At 54.5% G+C, this 15,882-nt stretch overlaps 2 protein-coding genes across 2 annotated transcripts; one reads left to right on the top strand and one right to left on the bottom strand.

The window, feature by feature from the left end:
* Window positions 1-8,099: 8,099 nt before the first annotated feature.
* On the top strand, window positions 8,100-9,341 carry PPP1R35 (protein phosphatase 1 regulatory subunit 35). The gene is given in 4 exon segments (NM_001102315.2): window positions 8,100-8,424; window positions 8,505-8,757; window positions 8,838-8,974; window positions 9,087-9,341. Coding segments are annotated over 4 exon segments (801 nt in total). The 5' UTR covers window positions 8,100-8,187; the 3' UTR covers window positions 9,261-9,341.
* Window positions 9,342-9,943: 602 nt separating this feature from the next.
* MEPCE (methylphosphate capping enzyme) lies at window positions 9,944-14,115 on the bottom strand. Its single transcript, NM_001080283.2, has 4 exons — window positions 12,361-14,115; window positions 10,948-11,166; window positions 10,648-10,774; window positions 9,944-10,529 (listed from the first exon to the last, which is right to left on the bottom strand). Exons 1-4 carry the CDS (start codon window positions 14,023-14,025, stop codon window positions 10,477-10,479), a joined length of 2,064 nt encoding a protein of 687 aa, NP_001073752.2. The 5' UTR covers window positions 14,026-14,115; the 3' UTR covers window positions 9,944-10,476.
* Window positions 14,116-15,882: the final 1,767 nt, after the last annotated feature.

Below are 15,882 nucleotides of genomic sequence, written 5' to 3' on the forward strand. Positions count from 1 at the left end.
TGGACTGGGTTGCCATTCCCTTCTCCAGGAGATCTTCTTGACCCAGGGATTGAATCCGTGTCTCTTACGTCTTCTGCATGGGCAGGTAGGTTCTTTACCGCTTAGCCACCAGGAAAGCCATAGTTAGGGCACATGGGCTCATTAGTTGTGGCTCGAAGGCTCCAGAGCACAGGCTTGGGATCTTTTGTTTTTCTTTTTAGTTGCAGCATGCCAACTCTTAGTTGTGGAGTGCAGGATCTAGCACCCAGACTAGGAATCAAACCTGGGCCTCTGCCTTCGGAGTGCAGAGTCTTAGCCACTGGACCAGTAGGGAAATCCGTAATGTGAGAATTTAATGAATTAATGCATCAAAAATAGAACAGCCTTTGCTACATATTATATGTTGTATACATGTTTGGTTTTATTATTATTTATCTGGAAATTTTATATGTGAGGGACATCAGCCCTTTATGAGTTACACATATTTTAACACAGTCCTCCATTTTTGTTTTTACTTTTTATTTTGAAATAATCTGGACTGATATGCAATCGTCAAAAATAATGGAACTCTTGTATACCCTTCATCCAGTTCCCCCCAGTGGTAACATCTTGCACGACTATAGTACAGTATCACCACCAAGAAACTGACATTAATGCAATCCACTGACTTTCTTTTCAGGTCCCATCTTTTTAAGAATTTTTCAGTTTGTTGTGATCCACACAGTCAAAGGCTTTAGTGTAGTCAGTGAAACAGAAGTATATGTTTTTCTGGAATTTCCTTGCTTTCTTTATGATCTCTGTGATCTATGCCATCTCCTGCAATATACATATACATACATATATATCTGTAATACTTTATATGTAATATATATATATATGTATATATAAAATACTTTGTTGAAGATGTCATTTGCAAATATAATCTCCCAGTCTGTAGCTGTCATTTCATGGGCAACACTTGTTATTTCTTGATTTTTGATTATAGCCATTCCAACAGGGCTGAGGTTATTTATTTTTTTAACAATGCAGATATATATTTTTTTAAGTTTATGGGGTTAGAGATTTTAGTGTAACTCAGAGCATATCATCACTCCATTTAAGATCTTCTCAAGGCATCCTGTAGCATTTAGGATGAAATCCAAACTTCAGTGTCTGGCCAAGACGCCTGCCCTCCTGCCTGGCCTCAACTCTCCAGGTGTCCCTTGCGGTCACTTCCGCTGTGCTTGACTAGTCTCAGTTTATTTCCTCTTGCAAATGCTGACTGTTCTGCTTTGAAAGTGGTTCCGACACATTCTTCACTGGCTTGCTCTCATTTCTCCTTCAGATTTCCTGTCTACCTCAGAGAGAGGTACCTTCCCTGAATCCCCGCCATCCCCCCACCCCCATCCCCTGGGCTTTGTTCAGGGCCATGTACCAGGGCTCATCTGGGTGCGCAGGGCCCGTAATGTTTGGGGGAGGGAAGGAAGACTCAGGCGGGAAGGACATCCCCACTGCGTCCTAGCCTGCCCACCCAGTGAGTTCAGACTCCCTCCCTCCCGGGTCCTGTCTCTGGCTTCTCAACTGTACTCCCTTTCCAGGCTGTGCTCCCCTCCCCAAGGGAATGGTTATGACCCAGGAGCCAGTGAGGAGAAGCAGAAAGCTGGGGGCTTCGAGGAAGAGACAGAGGAGAATGAGCAGTGTCCTGAGCGAGCTGCTGACCCCCAATCTCTGGCCCACTCCATAGAAGTGGGGGTTAGGGAGTGACAAGGGAGAAACCCAGGTCTGATGTAGATGGGAGTAGGAAGTCTGGAAGGGACTCCTCATCCCTAACAGCCCACCTAGATTTGTTATTTTCCTCACCACCCCGCCCTTCACCTGAGGCCCCACTGAGATGTGCTGCTCACCTCTCTACCCTGTCAGCAGCTGTGACTCGACCTCTGTGTCCTTGCCGCCAAGGACAGGCTTCCTCAGGGGGCTTGCCTGGGCAAAATCTTCAGGCAGCACTGACCAGGTGCCCGAGCACCTGTGTGGCACCACCTCTCCTTTCTCCTCTGCGGACCCAGTGGCCCTGCCTCTCTCCTGCCCTTCCTGCAGCACCCAAATGTCCTTCCTTCTCCTAGTCCCTGAAGGTCATCCAGGAGACCCTGGAGCCAATCAGAGAGAAGTCAGGGGAACTTCCACTCCAAAGTGAGGGACAGTGAAGGAAGGAGGGGTCAGGTGAAAGTCGCTCAGTCATGTCTGACTCTTTTCAACTGCATGGACTATAGCCTGCCAGGCTCCTCTGTCCATGAATTTCTCAGGCAAGAATACTGGAGTTGGTTGCCATTCCCTTCTCCAGGAAATCTTCCCAACTGAGGAATCAAACCCATGTCTCCTGCATTGCAGGCGGATTCTTTACCGTCTGAGATCAGGACCACATGAGGAACGGGCTTCTCTAGTCTCTCTTTATGAACTCTTTGGGAAGAAAAGCTGGTACCCAGCAGAGTACTGGTTCCCAGAAAAGCCAGTACCTTGAACTCAAGCCAGTGTGGGAGAGGGGCTACAAAGCTCCCCCCTCCCCCCATCCTGCACCTCTCAGGCTTCAGAGAGTGCCTGGTTGACGTCTAGAGACAGAACAAGCCCCTGGGAAGGGATAACTAGCAGTGCACAGGAGGCCTGGCCAGTCGAGACTTTGGATTCAGAAAGACCTGGTTCTGAACCTGCCCTTCCTATCTATGTGACCTCGAGCAATTGAGTTAACTTGTCTGAGTCTCACTTTCCTTATCCTGAGAATATGGTAAATATTTATTTCACACAGCTGCATGAATGTGAGTGCCTTGCACAAGGGCTTGGTACCCAGTGAATCAACAACAGGTGGAAACTCTTCTCCAGAATGTATTATTAAAGAAGTGGTACTCGAGTGTGGTCCTAGACCAGCAACCTCAGCATCCCCAGGGAAAGGTAGAAATGCAAACTCTCAGACCCTACACTCCAGACCTCTGGAAATCAGAAACCCTGAGGGTGGAGCCCAGCAACCTGTTTTAACAAGCCTGCTGAAGTTTGAGAACTCCTGCCATTTGAATGGGAATGTCAACATTCAGATTCTGAAGCCTAGGAGACATCAGAACCACCTGGAAGCTTGTTAAAAGTTCACATTCCTGGCCTCAAAGCCAAGGGTTAAGGTGGGACCTGGGAATCTATATTTTAACCTGAGATGAGTTTGATGGGGGACCTTGCACCAGAGGCTGCCCTGAGGGAAGATCACGGAAAGCGGTTCGGGACATAGCCGGCTCCAGCCTGCGGAGCTGAGGGCTCCCCACGGGTAGAGAAGGGGGATTTCTAGCTGGAGAAGGGAGGAATCTGGACTTTACCCTGAAGTCACCGTGGAATGGGGAGGAGGAGTGTCCAATGAGGGAAGGTCGTGCCCTACGTGAACACCTGCCCAACTCTTACGTCACCCTAAGAGAGGGCGACGCTCCTTCCGAAAGGGGCGTGGCTCAGGAAGGCGGGGTCTCTCCCACCTCCGCCCGGGGTCTGGTCTGACAGGCGTTCTAGTTCGGTGGGTGTGGGTGGGAAGAGGCCTGGCCAGAGGGAACCAAGCGCTGGGTGGGGTCTTGCGGGGGTGAGGGGAGAAGGGGGCGACAGAGGGGCGGCGGTGGAGCCGGAGCGCACTGGACTGCCGGCCACCCCGCGGTTCTGAGCTCCAGGAGGCGCTGCGGTGCGCAGACGCCGTTATCCCCGCGGCGCCGCCATCGCCCTCTGGCCGCGCCTTCCTGGGCCTCTGGATTGAGTTCCCTGCCTTCTGGCAGGGATGGCCGCGGGGGTGGGGTTTCATGGCGGTGTCCGCGAACAGGAAGGCCTACCTTCGTGAACCTCTGAGCCTGGACCGAGGGCCTGTCTGCCCCCCAACCCCAACCGCCAGCCCCGACGGCCTTAGCCGATGGAGGATTATGGAGGAGCTCCTACCCCGTACCCTTAAATACTCAGGCTCAGCCATGGTGACACCGGCCACTGGCGACACAGGTTTTACAGGACAGTTAATTTCTACTTAAAACAGCTCCTCAACAAGCTAGTGAAACCATGTCCGTGGATCCAGGAACAGTCGGCCTCTCTCTACCTCTTGTCAGCTCTCCGTGTCCGGTTACTATTGCCAGGTTCACCACCATTGAGGCACTTGTCAAGCGAGCTTTGCGTCGCTTTATTTAATCCTAAGGGAACGTCAAGTCGCCCTAGAAGCATCCTCCCCATTTTCCAAATCAGTAAGTGGTGGCTTAGAGGGGTTCAGTACCTCCTGCATGTTTCCAGTTAGTGACACTGGAGGGAAAGCAGGTCTGCCAGGCAAGTGCCCTTATCACAGACCACTGCTTTCACCACCTCTCTGAGCTTCCTCCTCCATCCCTCACGGTCACCCCTTGCCACTGTGCAGGTTGTATGCTGCACAACTCCACAGTCCACCAATATGTAGAACCTTTAGAGCAGTAAAGAACTTTGAGGAAGGGACAGGGTTTTCTCATTTGCACAAAGCAGGCTTCGGGGCTGGCCTGCTGTCCCTGCAGCCATCTCCCCACGTTTCTTCCTCTCCCTGGCACAGAACTTGTTGCTGGCGGAGGATCTGACCTCTTCCACTTCTTAAGCTCTCATTGCACCCAATTTATGCTGCTAGGGCTTTCATTCCTGCCAAGGAGCAGCTGATCTTCAACATCCAGCATGCCCCAAGACCTGCCACTTCTGAGCTGTATCAGGACACCTGCTGCTTCCTGCTGTGTCTGGTAGACCTGGCTGGTGTGGGCATGCGCTCTCTACCCGGTTAGTCTGAGCTGCTGCTGCTGGGAGTGAGGTTGGAGGGGGCTGGATGGGGAGGCCACCTTGGGGGAAGAGGGTGGATGCTGGAGTCCTGGGGAGAGTGGGAATCCTGGGTAGGAGAGAGGAAGGGGCTGGCTGCAAGAGATGCCAAGGAGAGGGGACTAGCCCCAGGGTGGTGGCAAAGGACTGAAATAAGGGGTGTGTGTATGATATTGGGGGATATTGTCTGAAACAGAAGTTGCTCAGAGATAAACTAGTATAGTCTTCACCATCCCCCCAACCCCCCATTTTACAGATGAGACTTAAGCCCAAAGAGGAGAAAGGGAGTGTTGCTGGGCTAGGGGGTGGTGGGATTCTCTGACCTCTGGCCCCTGGCCCAGTCCTTTATGGGATGTGAGTCCTTCCTACTCCTCTCCCTGTCCCCCAGGAGCAGACTTTGGACCTGGGACTGTGGAGGTGGTCTGAGTGCTGTAGTCACAGCACACTGGTCACTGGCGTCAAAGGCCTCTTTCTTCCCCAAGTTCACTTCCTGCTGGACTACCCAGTCCCTGCCTGCAGCCCCCTCTATGCCTTCAGCCAGGAACCAACCCAGCCTCAACCCTTTGTTGCCAAAGTAAACAGTGTTTCTTCAGTCTGGGGTGCCAGCAGGAAATGTACTGGGCGTTGAGGGGTTTTCTCAGGTTGCAGGACTGGCACTGTGTGTGTGTGGGGGGAATAACCTTTGGGGAGGGGGCTGGGTCCTGATTCCTAGGGCTCTCTAGCAGCTTAGGTTTTAGGAAACCTAAATGCTAAGGCCTCTGTTTCTTGAGTACCCTTCTGGGTTGCATGACAACGTGACACTTGTTGAGTATGATTGGTGACCAGCTAGGTGGTCATACTCAAAACGTTAAGATCTTGGGGGCCTCTGGATGGGCATGGCTAGACATAACCTTCCCTATCAGCCTCTGCACACAGCACGCCTCCCCATGGCCACCTCTCCATCTGGACTGTCATGGCTCCTGCTTCCTCCTCCCCACAGAGGCACCCACAGTTATTCCTCTGTGATCCCAGTACCAGGCTTCCCTCCCCAGTGCCTCCAACACTCCTCTTGTCTCCCACCACCTAGGCTTTCTCCTCTTGCCTTGGGCCTGGTTTTCCTTGGCAGTGCTCTGGGGCCTGGAGAAGCCCTCAAAGGAAGGATGATCCTTCATGGCCAAATCTTTCCCACCATAGAGCCTCCAATCCTAGCCCCCTAGGAATGGAGATGCTCTAAGGTGTGGATGAGATCCTGGGGGATGGTGGTCTGAGCCTGAGGTGCAGCCCAGACCTTTTCTTCAGTTGTATTAGTTTTCCGGGGCTGCAGTAACAAATTGCCACCAACTTGGTGACCTGCAACAACAGAAATTCATCCTGTCAGTGTTCTGAGCACATTTAAGGTAGGCTAGGCTAAGCTATGATGGTCAGTAGCTTAGGTGTAATATATGCATTTTTGACATATTTATCTCAACATAACCCCCTCATAAGTGGAGGAAGATCTTCAGTAGAGGGAATGGGCATAATTTCTTATTCCTGACTTTAGCTGGAAATCCTTTTAGTTTCCCTATTGAGATCCTTGAAAACTTTTGTAAAATATGGGTAACTATCCATTCTATCTGATCTTCCACAGCATTTCTTGGGAAGACAATGAATGGGAAAACAAATTAAAAAATGGTACACAAACATTTCTGTTGACTGTTAACCCATTTTGGGAGAGCCTCAAAAGTCTTGAACGCAAACTACTTTTACCCAAGAAGAAATAGAGGCTCAGAGAACTGAAAGGGTCTGCCTCAAAGAACATGAGGGAAGGAGGTGAGAGCTCCCATCTTCTGCCCCGCAGTCCAGAGGTCCAGGGTAAATCCCCCAAGCCTTTTTTTAAAAAATGGTACTCAACATAGATCTTTATTTTTTATATAGATGAATATTTTTTAAAAATATTTATTTTAATTGGAGGCTAATTACTTTACAATATTGTAGTGGTTTTTGCCATACATTGACATGAATCATGAGTGTACATGTATTCCCCATCCGAACCCTCCTCCCACCTCCCTCCCCATCCCATCCCTCAGGGTCATCTCAGTGCACCAGCCCTAAGCCCCTGTCTCATGCACCGAACCTGAACTGACAATCTATTTCATATATGGTAATATACATGTTTCAATGCTATTCTCTCAAATCATCCCTCCCTCGCCTTCTCCCACAGAGTCCAAAAGTCCGTTCTTTATCTCTCTTTCGCTTTCTCGCATATAGGGTCATCGTTATCATCTGTCTAAATTCCATGCTGCTAAGTTGCTTCAGTCGTGTCCAACTCTGTGCGACCCCATCGACGGAAGCCCACTAGGCTCCACCGCGCCTGGAATTCTCCAGGCAAGAACACTGGAGTGGGTTGCCATTTCCTTCTCCAATGCATGAAAGTGAAAAGTGAAAAAGAAGTCGCTCAGTCATGTCCAACTCTTAGCGACCCCATGGACTACAGCCTACCAGGCTCCTCCATCCATGGGATTTTCCAGGCAAGAGTACTGGAGTGGGGTGCCATTGCCTTCTCCGCTAAATTCCATATATATGTGTTAATATACTGTACTGGTGTTTTTCTTTCTGACTTACTTCGCTCTGTATGATAAGCTCCAGTTTCATCCACTTCATTAGAACTGATTCAAATGCATTCTTTTTAATAGCTGAGTAATATTCCATTGTGTTTATGTACCACAGCTTGCTTATCCATTCGTCTGCTGATGGACATCTAGGTTGCTTCCATGTCCTGGCTATTGTAAACAGTGCTGTGATGAACATTAGGGTATACGTGTCTCTTTCAATTTATAGATGAATATTTTAGCGGGCTTTCGAAAAGGAAAAAGTCACAAAGGGCCATTCACCCAGGCCACCACCTAGGAAGGACCCTGGCTGGAGTCAGCGAGCCACGCCCTCACTCACACTGGGTCTGGTCAGAGTAGGGAGGCGATGGAACACCCAGAGATGCCGTGGAGGCACGGAATAGGGAGGTCCGGTGCAAGGGCGCTGGGCCGTTAATTAAAGATGTCCCACTTAGTGCCCTGGCAGGGAGGACTGACACAGTCCGGATTCGAGCAGAAGCCAGGTGGTGACGACTGGACAGGGCGAGGAGGCTGTAGCTCGTTTCAAAATGGAAATGGTCCTAAAGTGGACCCGTAGGGCTTCCGCGGGTTTGCGCTCTAAAACCCTGGCCTGGGGGGCGGGGCGAGGTGGTGCAGGCGGAAGCCCTTCGAGAGGCGAGGGAGGAGACAACGGAAATGACGCTTAGGCGCACCAATAGGGCGGGCTAGGGTTGATCTCCCCGCCCCCTTGGGTAGGGGCTGACGGTTTCCGGTAGCGGCGTCTGAGAGGGCGGGGGAGAAGAGGTGGCGGTTCCGTGACCCTTAGCCCCCAGCAACCCCGCACCCCTACAGACGCCGGAAGATGATGGTCTATAACGGGTCACAGCTGGAATCGGTGGAAGAGGGAGAGGCCGTGGCGGTCCCAGGGCCACCCCCAGAACCCCGCGCTCCCGAGCCCGGAGCCCCGGTGCCGGAGCCCGGCCTGGACCTGAGCCTGAGCCCACGGTCCGAGAGTCCCGGACGCGGACGGCCCAACTGCAGCCCGGGACGGCGGAAGGGGCGGGCGGACCGGCGGGGCGGGGCCCGCAAGGGGCGGCAGGTGAGCTGGGGAAAGCTTGGCCGCCAGCTCGCTGACGACCCCCCGGCTCACCCCTTCACCGCCCCGTTCTCTGCTCCCAGGTCCGCTTCCTCCTGGCGCCGCCTTCCCCGGTCCGGTCCGAGCCGCCGCCGGCCGCCGCCTCATCGAGCGAGAAGCCCGAGGCGCCTCAGGACTTGGGGACGCCGGTGCAGCAGAGTAGCCTGGCCCTGAGCCTCGAGCTGCAGGCCGCGAGGGCCGCAGCCGGGGGCCAATTCGATGCCGCGAAGGCCGTGGAAGAACAGCTGAGAAAGTCATTTCAGACCCGCTGCGGCCTGGAGGAGAGCGTGACCGAGGGTGAGGGGGGCAGGCGGCCGGCCGGGCGCGGGAGCGGGGGTGCGCGGCGCCGCTCACCTCCGCCCCTCATGCGGTCTCAGGGCTGAACGTGCCGCGCTCCAAGCGGCTCTTCCGAGATCTGGTGAGTCTGCAGGTGCCGGAGGAACAGGTTCTGAACGCCGCGCTGAGGGAGAAACTGGCGCTCCTGCCGCCGCAGGCCCGAGCCCCACCTCCAAAGGTGAGGCACCTGGGCTGTCTCCCCTACCACCCCCCCCAACTCCACTCCCCACCCCCAAAGGCCAGGGATTCAGTTCCCCTTCCCGAGTACAACCTTGTTTGTGCTCCAACAGGAGCCACCTGGCCCAGGGCCAGACATGACCATATTGTGTGATCCGGAAACATTATTTTATGAATCTCCACACCTGACCCTGGAAGGTCTGCCCCCGCTCCGGCTTCAACTCCGGCCCCGTCCTTCAGAAGATACCTTCCTTATGCATCGGACACTGAGGCGATGGGAGGCGTAGACCGGGGGTCTCCCTGGATTGCTAGTTCGTATTTTTTGGTGTTGAAACTATTTATCAGAATAAAGTGGTTTTGCTAATAAATGGGACTCTTTTTGGGAGCCTTAACATGGGGTCAAGACTGAGGTTGGAAGCGGTCAGAAAGTCGTTTTGGCCCCCTTTTAAAGAAACTTGGTAGTGATGAGAAGCAGAGCAGGCAGGTTCTTGCTAAGTCGTGTCCAACTCTGGTCCTAAAAGTGCCTTCCCCTGGTTCCACTTCAACTCCATGGTTAACTCTTCCAAAGTCAGCCTGTGCCCAAAGCTTCCACAAAACAAATTTTGTCAGTGGGTTTTTTGGGGGAAGGTAGATGGCTTCTTCAAAATTCACATTATATTCCCTTTTCCTGGCTTAGGGTTTTCTCTATACTCATGTGTAAATAGCAACCCACTCCAGTCGCCTTGCCTGAAAAATCTCAAGGACAGAGGAGCCTGGTGGGCTAGTCCGTAGGGTAGCAAAGAGGGGGACACAACTGAACACATGTAGAGAGGGCTCACTGGCATTCAACAATCTTCCCAACCACTGAAAAAAACACCTGTTCTCTTCTTTAAGACTGTAGTTTGGGCAGAGAGGAAGCACAGGTTCTGCCAGGAGCCACCATCTTTGCCCCCTCAAACTACAGTGTGCCAAACACACGTGTGGGGGCCGCTGCCCTAAACATCAAGTTTATTGTGCTGTTCTCACATTCTGAACCCAACCACCTCTCCCAGTGGGGGACAGCAGAGGGAAGGATTTTCACAGTACCTGCATGCCTCCCCACCGACATCCCCCTCTTAATCCTCAGCCCATGTATTGGTGGTCTGTTGAAACGCAGCTCAGGACAAGGGCCGAGGAGAAATGAGTCTCTCTCCTTGGGAGAACAGGAGGAAGAGGCCAGAGAACTTGATACCCGCCACCTCCCATGCCCTAGGAGAACAGAGGGCGGCAAACAGTCCATGCCATCCAGCCCAGTGGGCTGAGGGAGAGGAAGATGATGGTTCCAGCACAGCTGGGCTTGCTGCTTAGGTGCCAGAGGTGTAGGGAAGAGGCTGGGGCAGCAACACAGGAAAAGCTTTCTCTGCAGATCCAGGAGAGGAAACTGTTTTTGGAGCCAGAAAGAAAAGACCTTGAGATACTTTCCTCTCCCCCTAGGTCCTTTGGAGCAGCAGGCAGCTTCTTCACACTTTCTGTTCAGGGGGCCACTTAGTGGCTGGGGGACTGGGCCTTGTGGAACAGGTACACAGGACGCTGGAAACCTGAGGGAAGAGTGCGCACTCAGTAGGGGCTGGCAGGGCCTCCAGACCCCAACACTGGTCTGCACCCTGCACCGGCACCGGCCTCCTTTCCTCCCTGGACAAAAGAAGCCAGCCTTACCTCTGGAGGTGTTGTTGGGTGTGGCCACGAGCTCATAGCTGGAGAAGCCCACCTCTGGGGATGTCAGGTAGGAACTGAACTGCTCTGGCTTCAGCTGAATTCGAAAGTAGTTCTTATAGATTCTTTCCTAGGGAGAAAGGTAAGGGATCACTTCCGCTTATTGCCTTCTTGGCTGGTGAAGGCAGGCCCACCCGGCAGGGCCTTTTCACCTTCTTCAAAAAGTCTCTCTGCTTCTTTGAGGTCTTCTTTGCCTCAACTAAAGGAAGGACTACCCCAGTTTCCACAGAAACCCCCACTCACTGTGAGAGTCTTTCTCCGGCCGTAGGAAGACCAAGGCTGGGGCTCTAGGACTAGGATGCCCCCAGGACGTAGGTGCCGATAAATCCGGCGAAACATGCGCTTCAGCCCCTCGTCTCCCCAGTTGAGATGCACCCACTTGGTGAGGCTGAGGCAGAGCACCACATCATACTCGGGTTTCTGGGCCTCCACCAGTTCGTCTCGATCCAGCACATAGTTACCCTGAGGGCGAGAATCGGGGGTGAGGACAACAGAGGTGAAAAAGAACCACCGCCCCTTCTCAACCCACTGCGCAGCCTCACTTGAGTCCTTGGCCAGGCTTCTCCGACACTCCTCAAAACAACTCCCAAATGGTGCCTGCCCTCTTTGAGTCTCATTTTCTTGCTCTGTATTGGTGCTAAGCCAATCAAACATAGAGCTTGAGTAATTTTAAATTGAGCAAATTATCCACAAGGCAATCAAAGCTAAGTTCAAATTGCAGAGAAAGAATGCTGGGGTTCTCCGAGGATCCTGTCCAGTACTTATTCCCCACAGGCATTTAAGGTGAGAGATTCAATGTTCTGCAAAGGGGCCCAACTCATGTTGAAAGGGAGACCTGTGGGTTCCTTCCCTAGATGGGACTATCAAAGTTTCAGGCCTATTCCTTTTTTCCAGAGAAATGAAGACCTCCATCTCTCAGGAGACCTAGATGATTAGCTCACTACCACCCCTCTGCAAAGTCCATTCTTCTGGGTGTAACTGAACACACTGCCAACTATTCCTGTAGGTGGACTAACTGAAGTATTGGGGACTGATGTGCAGTCAGGGCACAGATACTTAAGACTTGGTACTCTCCTGCACAGTTCCCCATCCCACCATCTAGGGTCAGTGTGGTGGTGGTCTAAGACCAAGTCGCTTGGGTTCCTGGCCACTGACAATCAACTGTGTGTGTAACGCAAATGAGGTCCCTATCAAAGGGCAGGACATAATTAGCCAGCCACTAGCCTAATCCTCCTCCCCATCCCAAGACATTGAATGTCTGACACCCATCCCTTCAGGCACCTACAGAAGCCTGGAAGACAAGTTTTCATCTGGACCACATCCCCCAGTGAGTATGAGCAGCAGCCTCCAAAGGAAAGTGGATGGGTCTAGATTACAATACTGTCCAGGAGCAGAGCAAAAGGAAGCTGCCTCTATCCTGGGGCTTGTCATGAGCAAGGACTCCAGGTACAGCCCCTGCCTTTCCAGGTTATAGAAGGGCAGATACAACCAAAATGGAATCAATGGCAGATTCAGACCACTCTCTTGAGGACCTGGCTTCTCCAGGGAGGGGTGCATGCATAGGAACCCTCTGGGTCATAACCCTCCTGGCCATGTTCTCATTCTCTCTCATCTTCATGCCTGACCCCTATCCCAGGAGCCTGGGGACCCTCTTACCGTGACGAAGACAACGTTGTTGGGGAAGACCGCTGTGTCAGCTCCATCCAACGGCACTTGGGGTGCAGCAATGGGACCACGGCTAGCTGTCAGCGAGGCTGGGAAGTAGCTCCTTTTTCGGATGGCTGTGGTCCCCTCCTCACTCTCTGCTCCTGGGCTCCCCTCAGAAGTCTGGGGTGGCAGACGCAGCTCTTCAGATAGGTAGTGTCGGATGTTCTGGCGGGCTGAGTGGATGAGCTGGGCATCGATATCCAGGCCCACCATGCGGGATGGGCCCCACTTACAGGCAATGCTCAGGGTCAGGTGGCCCACGTTGCAGCCCAGATCGAGGACGTCCCGACCCCGAAACCACTCAGGCTTCAATACCCGAAGGCGCCCATCCTCACAGGAAGGATTGCGGTACCCATAGTACTTGCAGTAATTCCCATACTGGAACTTGCACTGCTGCTTTTTGAAGGTTGCAGCAGGCAGTGGCTGGAGGTGGTGACGGCCCCCCCCACTCCCTCGGCCTTTTTCCTTGGAACCCTGGCCTCCACCCCGAGCCCCTGCCTCTGACTTGCTGGAAGTCCTGCGTCGTTTGCGATGTCGTGAGGAGGAAGACGGGGGTGCAGAGGTAACTGAGGCAGCTGGAGGGGCTGAAAGGGAGCCTGAGGGACCCTGGAGGGCAGATGGAAGGGGAGACACGACCTCATCCCTGCAGTTGATGGCTGTGTTGAGTTCATAGGGTTGGGGGGCGTCCCGGTTCTGGCCCCCATGCTGCTGCGTGGTGCCCTCCCCGTGGAGTGAGGAAGTGAGGGGGGTTGTGGGCAGCGCGGAGTGGCTATCATTCCCTCCCGCTGCCTGCTGCTGCTGGTGGTGGTGCTGTCCCCGGTGTCTATGCCGCTTCCGACCAGTCTTGAGTGGCGAAGCAAGGACAACTTGGGCCTCATCAGTGCACGTATTGAGACTGAGAGGGTCTGTAATATCTTTGGGGATGAGGATCTCCACTGGATCTCGCCCCTTGGCCGGAAGCGGGGATGACTTAGGGGTCTCCGCATTGAGTGCACGGCTCACTTCCTCATCCAGGAGACTATTCAGGTTCAGGGGATCAAAGATATTGCCCCCCAGGAGGAAGTTGGAGGGTAAGACAGAGTCACAGTCCGAATTAACCCGCCTGCGTCTCTTGAAGGCCGGATGTTTGAAGCCTCCACCACCTCCCCCTACATGACAGCTATTTCTCCTCTTGCCCCCACCTCCCCCTGGGGGCCGGTGGGGCTGATAGCCATTCCGGGGTCGAGGAGGAGCAGGGGGGCCCAGTTCTGTTCCGCCTCCTCCCCGTCGCTCCTCCCCCACGTCCGGGGGAGCGGCTCGCCCGTGCGGATCCGACAAGCAGGCCTCCCCGTGTGACTGCGCCTGGGGGCCGCCCCCTCGTTGCTGCTGCTGCGACTGACCGCCTCGAGGGGTGGATGCAGCCCCGGGGCTCTCCTTGCCGGCCCCAGAGGCCGGGGATCCCGCCGAGTGAGCGCGCGGGCCCGGCGCACGCTGCGTCCCGCCGCGGAGCTCCCCGGAGGCGGCCTCTCGGTGCGGTTGCACCGTGGGGCCGCCCCCTCCGCCCGACTCATCTTTGAGCGGCGGCGGTGGGGCCGGCACCAGAAACGGCTCTTTCTCCGCCGCCATCTCGATCATTTCCTCCCCTTATTCCGTTCCAGTCGAGGGCAACCAGGGGGGCACCGGGGGCTTAACCCCCCTTCCTAGACCACGCTCCCTTCCCCCCCTCCTTCCCCGAGTGCGCGCGCAGTGCTGCTCGTCTCCCCTGGTCTCGTGCCCAAGCGCCTCCCCGGAAAGCTCGCCCCACTCGCCCGCGAGACCAAAACAAGATGCCCGCGAGACCCGATCAACTCGAGGACTCAACCGCGCGTGCGCCGACCCCTTTCTCCTCCACCACTACCGCTCCGGCGCGAGCGCGCACGGCTGGGGCGCGTTCCTCTCTCCCGGGAATCACGCATGCGCACTCTGCCACCACCCTGATTGCGCGCGCATCGGAGTACGAACCAACTTAACGGCTCCGGGAGTTTAAATATAGCCCTTCTCAGCCCGCCCCCCACCCCCAGAAGCCCACCACCCCAAACTGACACCCTACTTCCCTTCGCAGCTATGTCCGTCCCTACTGATATCCTTTTGTCTCTGCCGCGCGATCCCACCCACCGTAGGCGGGGGACGGGGAGCTGGTGTGAAAAGGTCTCCTTGACACCCGACCCTTGTTCCTGAGGAATGAGTCTCAGCGGTCTCCGCCCGGCTCTAAACCCAGCAACCTCCCCACCCCGCCTCCTTCCTCCCCCTAGCGAGCAGCGCCTGCGCACACCCTTTTGGGCTTGCGCGGGTAGATGCAGCACGTGCTGGAGATGACGCCCCGCCCTCCGTGCTAGGGGCGGGGACTGTTACGTTACTTCCTCGGGTTTGGAACACGCAACGTGCGTCAGCACGATTCGGAGGGGCGTGGCTAATGGGCGGGGCGGTCCTTATAAATTATTCATTACCCGGTTGTCCCCCGGTGCCCACCTATTTAGAAAGGCTTCCGAGGGAGCGTAGGGGTGCACCTAAAAAGGAGCGGAGGGGAAGGAGCGGAGCATACTGACCGTCTTCCTACGAACTGTTCTCAGTATAACACGATAGATCATTTTAACTCATCCCCCCCTGGAAAATAGTCTCTGCTGAACTGGAAAAAGAAAAAAGAAGCACTAAAACAGGCGATGTTGTCTTAACTTCCTCTTCCCCCTAAACGGCCGCGTCGTTCTCTCGCTCCTCTGCCGTCCCCCCGATCGCGATCACCTGGGGACACCACGCCCTCCTCTCCGCCTCCACACCCACCTCCCTAACACCAACGCCTCCGCCCACCACCCGACGCCTGCGCACGAGCCCCCCCAGCCCGCGGACAGCTATCCGACGCCCACTACAGCTGCCAATAGCAGTACACCCAGCACCGCCGCCCCCCCCCTCCCCCCACTCCGCACACAGGCTTTCCCGAGCACACGCTGAGGCTCCGGGCCTCCTTATATAAAAACGAATGTGGGCGGGGAAGAGATTTCGGTCCGCTTTGGGGGCTCCCTGCCTTAGCCTATGGGGAGGAAGCTACTGGACGGCCTTTCCACTGGGTGTTTGGTGGCTTGATCTCCTTGCCAACAGCGCTTGGGGTGTGGGTCCTGTGGCTGAGAACAGGGTGGAAGAGGCGAGAATGGGGTTAAGGATAGATCTCAAATAAAATATCAAAATAAGGGGATGAAGGATACTAAGAAGAATGCGAATGAGAGCACGAAAAGAGGATGGAAAAGGCAGTCTGGGGCAGAGAGAGAAGTCAGTAAAAGATGTGCATCTTGAAACATCAGGCGCTACGGCTGCCACCTAAAAAAAAAGCGAGGCCAACGGGGATTATGGGATTTGTAGTTTTACAGGGTACTCGGTTGGAAGATGGCGGCAATAACTGCTGCGCAAACGCAGAAACTACCTCCAACTGCGCATGCGCGTTAGCCCTGCGAGCACGCCGCC

This window comes from Bos taurus, chromosome 25, assembly GCF_002263795.3.
Source record: "Bos taurus isolate L1 Dominette 01449 registration number 42190680 breed Hereford chromosome 25, ARS-UCD2.0, whole genome shotgun sequence".
Taxonomy (NCBI): Eukaryota; Metazoa; Chordata; class Mammalia; order Artiodactyla; family Bovidae; genus Bos; species Bos taurus.

Coding starts and splice junctions, on each gene's coding strand:
- MEPCE (NM_001080283.2), bottom strand. CDS start 14,025: ATGATCGAGATGGCGGCGGAGAAAGAGCCGTTTCTGGTGCCGGCCCCA. Junction 10,775..10,947: donor GCCGGAGAAAGACTCTCACA/GTGAGTGGGGGT, acceptor CTTTCTCCCTAG/GAAAGAATCTATAAGAACTA. Junction 10,530..10,647: donor ACCCAACAACACCTCCAGAG/GTAAGGCTGGCT, acceptor CTCTTCCCTCAG/GTTTCCAGCGTCCTGTGTAC.